Here is an 8,596-nt window from a genome sequence, read left to right on the forward strand (position 1 = left end):
ATTTCTCTTAATGGCATCCTGCTCTCAGGCCCTGACCTAAATAACTCCCTGTTAGGAGTGCTGCTCAGGTTCAGAAAGGACATTGTTGCTGTGACAGCCGACATCCAACAGATGTTCTATGGTTTCATGGTGAGAGAGGACCACAGAAATTATCTAAGATTTCTTTGGCACAAAGATCATGACCTGACAAAGGAAGTAGGGGAATACCGCATGCGCGTGCATGTGTTTGGGAATAGCCCGTCACCTGCAGTCGCTATATATGGACTTCGAAGAGCTTCCCAAGAGGGTGAGCACAAATACGGACCTGACACACGCCAGTTTGTGGAGAGACACTTTTATGTGGACGACGGACTGATCTCTCTCTCGACAGAAGCAGAGGCTATTGACCTTCTCAAGCGCACTCAAGCATCACTGGCAGAATCTAATCTTAAACTGCATAAGATTGCCTCCAACAGTATCAAAGTGATGCAGGCTTTCACCCCTGAAGATCTGGCTACAGGTTTAAAAGACTTGGCGCTAAATGAGGAAGTTCTCCCAGCACAAAGAAGCCTTGGTCTGTGCTGGAGGATAGATTCTGACACCTTCACATTCAAGGTTGCAGCTGACGACAAACCCTTCACTCGCCGAGGAGTGCTATCGACAGTTAACAGCCTCTTCGACCCACTGGGCTTGGCTGCTCCAGTGACCATCCGAGGACGAGCACTATTAAGGGAACTTTCAGCTGACATATGCGACTGGGATACAGAACTTCCCACAAACAAGTTAAATGAATGGGAAACATGGAGAAGATCACTACAGGATTTAAGTAATCTTCAGCTTCCTCGTGCCTACATACAACAGTCGCTCTCCACTGCCATGTCTACTGAGCTGTGTGTATTTTCTGATGCCTCAAACTGGGCCATAGGAGCAGTAGCTTACCTGAAAGTCATCACTACAGATGGACAGTGTCGAGTCGGCTTTGTACTTGGGAAAGCCAAGCTAGCTCCTAAACCAGAGCCCACAATCCCTCGCCTGGAACTCTGTGGGGCAGTGCTGGCCGTCGAAGTGGCAGAACTAATCCTCAGGGAACTCGATCTTAAACCTGATACTGTGAAGTTTTTCTGTGACAGCAAGGTGGTTCTCGGATACATCCACAATGATTCTAAACGATTCTATGTGTATGTGCACAATCGTGTTCACCGAATTCGACAGACAACTTCTCCTCAGCAGTGGCACTACGTGCCAACAGATCAGAATCCAGCTGACCTAGCCACCAGATCAGTCCCAGCATCTCGGCTTGGAGAGACTATGTGGTTTACAGGTCCAGATTTTCTTCACAAGCCTCCTGTGGCTGAAACACATGAGCCCTTTGAGCTGGTGGAACCAGATGCAGATGTGGAGGTAAGACCACAGCTGACATCCTGTGCTACCCATATAACCGAGGGTAAGTCGACTTCAAATAGGTTCCAACGCTTCTCCACCTGGAGGTCTTTACTGAGAGCAGTTGCCTTCTTGAGCCACCAGACTCAATCATTCAGTACCAACCCCCCAAATACATGTAGAGGATGGCATATGTGCAACAAACTTCATACTCCAGAAGAACTGGAGGCAGCAAAGCTGACCATACTTTGGTTGGTCCAAAGGGACGCTTATCCAGAAGAGTATGTTGCACTGCAAGAGAATAGAGCAATTTCAAAGACAAGCACAATCCTCAAGCTAGACCCTTTCATGTGCAACGGGCTTTTACGGGTTGGTGGACGTCTGAAACACTCCACTGTTAGTCTTGGGATGAAAAATCCAATCATTCTCCCAAAACAGAATCATGTGACCAAATTGGTAGTGACCCATTACCATGAAAAGATAAAACATCAAGGACGACAGTTTACAGAAGGGGCAATCAGAGCGGAAGGCCTGTGGATTGTTGCCGGCAAAAGGTTGATTAGCTCTGTAATCCATTCCTGTATTGTCTGCCGAAAGCTGAGAGGAAAACTGGAAGTCCAGAAAATGGCCGACCTTCCCCCAGAACGTCTGAGCATGTCTCCTCCCTTTACATATGTAGGGTTGGATGTTTTTGGTCCGTGGGAGGTAATCACCCGAAGAACTCGAGGTGGAGCAGCTCAGAGTAAGCGATGGGCGATCCTTTTCACGTGCATGAGTACCAGGGCTGTGCATATAGAAGTCATTGAGTCCATGGACTCAAGCAGCTGCATCAATGCACTACGCAGACTTTTTGCCTTAAGAGGGCCTGTGAAGCAGCTGAGGTCAGACTGTGGTACAAACTTTGTTGAATTAGGAATAAGACAAGATGATCAGAGTCAAGACAAGATCCTGAGTTACCTCTACGGACACGGCTGTACATGGGAGTTCAACCCTCCACATGCCTCGCATATGGGAGGTGTGTGGGAGCGCATGATTGGTGTAACCAGGAGGATACTGGACTCCATGTTGTCTCACGGTAAACACAGTTCCCTGACTCATGAAGTGCTCTGTACCTTGATGGCAGAGGTGTCTGCTATAATCAATGCAAGGCCATTGATCCCAGTCTCCTCCGATCCTTCTTCACCACTGCTGCTGACTCCCGCTATGATAGTAACGCAGAAACCTGGTGTACCACCTCCAGCTGGCGAGTTTGTTGGAAAAGAACTTTTGAAGTGCCAGTGGAGACGAGTACAGGTACTTGCTGATGAATTCTGGACCCGATGGAGAAATGAATATCTACACACTCTGCAGCCAAGACGCAAGTGGCAAGTAGCATGTCGCAACTTACAAGTGGGTGATGTAGTGTTGCTCAAACAGAAGCAGTCATCTCGTAACGAGTGGCCGATGGGGTTGGTCACTACCACCTTTCCAAGTAGTGATGGGAAGGTGCGCAAAGTGGAAGTCAGAACAGCATCACAAGGCAAAGTAAAGACTTTCTCAAGGCCTATAAGTGATGTTATTTTGCTCTTATCAATAGAGAGTCAGACCTCAACCAAAGACAGTTAAGCATGAAGTGGCATATTTGGGAATGCCAGACGGGGAGTGTTCTGTTTTCAATATGTTCATATGCTAATGACACAAATAAGTGTAAAGTGTATTTCTATTGTTATACATCGGAAAATTGTAAATCTTTTATTTTGACATCTGGATAGACAGGAAGGCTTTTATTTTGACATGTGCATAGACAGGAAGCAGGAAATGCAGAGAACAGTGGGAAAAGCATGGCTACAACTTTGTAATCATTCATGTGGAATCCAAAGCAATCCTTCAAAGGAGTCCTTCAGAAAGCAATAGTCGTAAGTTCTGTCAGTTCTTTGTATATTAAGCAATTAATAATAGGGTGTTTTGAGACATTATTTTGTACCTTCTTTGAAGTGCAGTTATAGGGTGTAGCTTCTGAGCTAATGATACAAGTGTACGCTCACCTACTACCTGCTTGTTTTCTTTGTGGTAATATCAGTTTGGATATCTACAGTATACTTATTTCATGGTCTCTTGTGTAAGTGCCTGAATATATTTACCTGCTGATTATATGTCAATCGATTAAGAGTTTTGTATTATGTGTTTTTCTAGTTTCATTCCAGTTCAATGATGTCAGTGCAAGATGATTGCTATGTTTGGAGTCATTAAAGGAGCAAGTACGCTCACCTTCCTGGCTCTTGAAAAGGAATTTGGCTGGCTGTTTATCTATGTTCACACTCAGGGAGTTTAACACATAGAGAGAACAGTAAAACCATAATTCACATGAAATTCACAGAGAGACTCGCGGATTCTTCCACAAATTTCTTCTAGTCAGATTGTTGCATATAATTTAATTTTTGCTTGATGCATAAAGTTAAAAGATTAAAACTAATAAAACAAGTTTTAAAAAGAGACTTTTCCATTTGACTACATTTTGTATGATGGATTATGCAGAAAAAGTAGAATTGGGCTGAAAGATCTATTGCTTTATTAACTATTCAGGTCATAAATCATGTTTTTAAAAAGTAACTAAGTAATTAATTACTTTTGAAAATAAGTAATCAGTAAAGTAACGGGATTGCCTTTTGGGGGTAGTAATCAGTAATTAGTTACTGATTACTTTTTTCAAGTAACTTGACCAACACTGCTAGTTAAGTTACTACCATAGTTAATACAGTTACGGGTAACATGATAGTGCTAACCCATAACCCCGAACGCTGTAATACTGTAAATGATGAGTGATTTAAGTTAACACTAAACATGAAACAGTGTCTCCTGAACATTGATAATCAGGTGTGAGTCTGGCTGCATTGACTTTTGAAGATGCAAATTTAACATGATGGCTGATGGTGCGTTTATTTGTTTTTAAGTATGCTTATTGAGATTTTTTGATATATGAAAAAAAAAGACAAAAAAAGACCCCCCCCCCCCCCCCCAAAAAAAAAAAAAAAAAGAAACAAACAAAAAACCCAATAAAACAAAACAGACAACACAACAGCAAGGGTAAAAACACACAAATAAGGCAAGATATTACACTGCAACAACAAAAATACTACTTCAGCACCAGCAATAAACAGAAATAAAACGCTGAGGTGGCACGCTGAATTATTTGTGATCGATCAAAGAGAACTTTGTTTTAATACATGATCTAAAAATGGCTGCCACACATCAAAGAAATGACTAAGTTTGTCCGCTGATGTGTACCTAATTCTCTCCACGTGCAACAGAGCAGTCATTTCTGTTAGCCACATTTTGAATTGAGCTACAATATCCGACTTCCAGAGAGTCAAGATCATTTTCTGAACAATTAGTATTCCGAACAAAAATGTAGTTTGTGCAGCAGAGCTGAGGTGTAAAAGGGAAGAGGAAGATCCAAACAATGCAGTTATTGGGTCCGGCTCTAATGTGCAATTGTAGATATCAGAAAAACATTTAAAAATGTCCAACCAATAGTTATGCAATTTGGGGCAAGTCCAACATAAATGAGTGAGAGAGGCTTCTCCAAGTTTACAACGATCATATGTGGGACTAATAGAAGGAAAAATGATGGCGTTTTTGTTGCTGAAGACAGCAAAATGTCTGCACTTGTTGACACTTTACAGAAGGCAGTGAAAATGCTTAGGTGATTTTCAGTTTAGGTGATTTTGTTTTTCATTTTGGTTAATTTGACATAATAGTTTTTACTATAGTAACCAAGCGACTGTCTTCTGCAAAATGACTACTGTTAAATTAGAGTAAATGGAAAATCTTGTCATTTACTTTATAATTTCTTGCTATTTTATTATATTTGTTACATGTCGTAGACACGGGGAAGAGGCACATGTGGGGATTCCCAGTGGACAGCAGCACGAGAGACTTCAAGGAAGGCCTCCAAACTGGATGAAGAGGAGATGGAGGTCGCTGTGTGTCGACATAGATTGTGTCTTTTGTGTCACTTTCACTTCAGGGATGGCAAACTGTGGTGTATTTCAGGAACGGTTACATGCCCAACAACTACACTTCTGAACAGGTCCAACTTTTGATTTGCACTCAGAATGATTACATCAAAAAGTTTAGTTAAAAACACTAAAATGAAACCTGCAGACTTGCTTAAAGTGATTTGTATTCATGAAAAACTGGAGCGTCATTATCATTGAGTTTATTTCTTTCCCTGCTAAGCAACACCAAGTCTAGCCCTGATTGGCTGATATAAGTGACCACAGACCTGTCGCTGTGTCAGTTTGAATGGGTGATTAGAGACCAACACATGTTTGTTGCTGCTCCATGTTTTCTGCAACATTGTGTGTAGTTACTGCAGCTGTTTGTGCATTCTGCTGGCAGGAACAGGAAACAAGTGAAAGAAAACTGGCGAGCATCCTGGAAGGAAAACTTAATCGGACATAACGAGTTAAAACAGTTTGCAAGTTTCAAGCCAAACTGCTGAATCTACCGTCCAGCTTCTCCTTGATAGCGTGACTCTGTGTTGTTCTCCTTCATTCTTCTGTCTCTGTCTGTCAAATCTCAGCGTATTATAAACCAACTGTTGTCACCCTCTGCTGCTCAGTGTGCTGGCTGTTTTCTTGGGAATCTCAATCACAAGAAAGTTTATACGAACGAAGCTAAAAAACCTGTGACAGTTTGTGAAACGTCATTAGCAGCAGTGAAATAAGATTCCAAAAGTTAGTGAAATGATAGAGGCTATTTTATGCTGGAAAAATTCTTCTAGCACAAAGTGGCCCAATAAACTGAATTTTTTAATACAGAAATACATCTAATGAAAAAAAGACAAGCAGAGAATTCATTGTCTGTTTTCAATTGCAGAGCTGGGATGCTCGTCTCCTCATGGAGCGCTCTCGAGCTGTGAAGTGTCCAGATATCAGCGCTCACCTGGCTGGTACCAAGAAGGTTCAGCAAGTGCTCCCCAGACCTGGAGTCCTGGACAGATTCTTCCCAGACCAGCCTCAAGCTGTGCAGCAGATCCGAGCGACATTGGCTGACCTCTACACTCTAGACATGGTGAGAAAAAGGGCACGGTTTTTTTCATTGTTTGGAAAATTTGGCATTAGATAATCCTCACCTGGGTGTTGCTGTTCAGTGTAAGCAATATCGTTTGCATTTTATTCCTCTGATTTATTTCTCTGTGGTTGCGCTCGTCTACAGGGTCCAGAGAGGGACAAAACAGTATCAGTGGCCTTGTCAGCAGCAGAACGGTTTGTCTTGAAGTCTCAGCGAGAAGGAGGAGGTACAGCGGGGGGATAGAAGCATCTTTAAAAATGTTGAAAACTTCTGTTTATTGCTCACCATTTGTTAAACTAGGGAAGTTTAAGCAGTGCATGAGTGGATCTGCACACACATGCAGCATTTTCTTGCATTCCATGTATGAGCTAGCCTCAGTCAAAACAGTGACGACACATACATGACTGCCTGCTGTTTTGCATTACTGTATATCTACTGTGATTCATGCATGCTGTACTGTGACTGAGATAATAGTGTATATGAGACACACTTGACAACAACATTGATCAGGATGTGAAAAAGCTACCAGATACAAGTTGTCAGCAGGTTATGGCTGACTAACCACCCTGCCTTACATCACTCTGGGTTAATACTGTAAAAAGCAATCATTAGTTTGTAATATCAGATCATTTGTTTTGATAAATACATAGTCCAGTATCAGGGTTCATATGAGCTATTTTAGCAGTAATTTTACACCTCCACTATGATAGTATTTAGCTGTTAATCATGTTAGCAAGGAAGCTCGGGTTTGTAATTCATTCTTAATTTAGCCACGCTGCGTGAATTTGGATGATACGATTTTTGAAAATGGCAGTTTCATTTATGGGGCATTTATAAAATCGTATTTCTTAGGCTGGCTTTTAAGGAAGGAGAAAAGGTATGTATCAGTTGGCTGGGAAGAAAGATGGAGGTGGAAAGGATGTGCGAGCTATGGGACAAAGTTGCTGAGACTATAGGTTAAAAAGAGGTGAGGATCAGTGAGCAGGAGTGTGGCTTTGTGCTGAAAAGAGCACAACAGATTGTCTGGAGAGAAGGTGAAGGAAGGTCAGCTGAAGCAAGACAGTTTGTGGAGTTTGTGTTGGACTGTATGTTATGCTGGGAGCCTGGGGATTAGTGGACTTTGATTCCAAGTTAATACTAGCTAGTGTTTCTCACTGGTTTTTGGGTGGTGGAGTAAAAGGGATTGGTTGGTGGCTGTTTCTAATGTTAGCCTTTTCTTGGTTTTCTTACAGGCAGGGTAAAGACATGGTGATGAATGAGTGTGTGGACCGTCTGCTGAGGACCAAGAGCTCAGGACAGTCAGACGGGGGCGTCGCAGCAGGAGTCACCGTGCTCCACAATCCTCTGATGTTCTGCGATGTCACACTCCTGCCTGCACATACAAACCACAGTGAAGTCAAAGTTCCACCTGCACCTCAACCTGTTCTTGCAAAAGCATGAAAACTGACAGAGGTGAGACAGCAGAAAAGTTTTTGTTTATTTTTTTTTTACTAAGTTAAGGAATTAAGTTAAGAAGAGTGATTAAATAAATTGTTTCTTGCATTTTTGGTTTAATGATTGTGTTTAGGATTATTTCAGAAACATGTTTAGAGGATCTTTGTAAGCCTGTATTTACTTTAAAAGAAGGGAAGCACTTCTTCATTCTACAGAAAAGGTGACACATTACAGATGAGTTCATAAAAAGTGTCACTGTCACTCTTTCAGGGCTCTGTCACTTTTTCTTTTTTACTGGAACAGCATGGTAAAGTAGACCTAGGCTGCCATCTTGTGGCAGTGTGTTGTTACTACAACATATGAAATTGTGTTTATTGGAAATATAATTCAGCACCACCGAGCCGCTCTCTCAGTTACAAACTGAACCTGTTTTTTAGGCATAAATCACTAAGTACAGTGAAGCTTTTGGTTTTGTAAAAGTGTTTCTTATTCTAAATGCATGTTGATTTTTATAAGGGTGAAGAGCAGTTAGCAGTGCATTCACGGACATCTTTAAACTATTAATCGAAGAATCTTTGGTCATGATGTCATGAACTAGAAACGTGAGCTCCAGGTGAGACTGCACAGAAGAACAAGTGTCATCAACTGATGACTTCTTACAATTTTATTCTACTGTGTGTTTTTATCATTGAACGTTTCTGTCTATGTGTACATGTAACGCAGACACTAAAGCTGTGCCAGAATGTCA

At 41.8% G+C, this 8,596-nt stretch overlaps 1 protein-coding gene across 1 annotated transcript; it reads left to right on the top strand.

Annotated features, from left to right (window-relative positions):
• Window positions 1-2,621: 2,621 nt before the first annotated feature.
• LOC145429660 (glutathione synthetase-like) lies at window positions 2,622-8,351 on the top strand. Its single transcript, XM_080303394.1, has 5 exons — window positions 2,622-3,254; window positions 5,223-5,428; window positions 6,220-6,414; window positions 6,559-6,640; window positions 7,647-8,351. The coding sequence occupies exons 2-5, from the start codon at window positions 5,402-5,404 to the stop codon at window positions 7,664-7,666; spliced, it is 324 nt and encodes a 107-aa protein (XP_080159520.1). The 5' UTR covers window positions 2,622-3,254; window positions 5,223-5,401; the 3' UTR covers window positions 7,667-8,351.
• The last annotated feature ends 245 nt before the right edge of the window (window positions 8,352-8,596 follow it).

This window comes from Astatotilapia calliptera, chromosome 7, assembly GCF_964374335.1.
Source record: "Astatotilapia calliptera chromosome 7, fAstCal68.1, whole genome shotgun sequence".
Lineage (NCBI taxonomy): Eukaryota > Metazoa > Chordata > Actinopteri > Cichliformes > Cichlidae > Astatotilapia > Astatotilapia calliptera.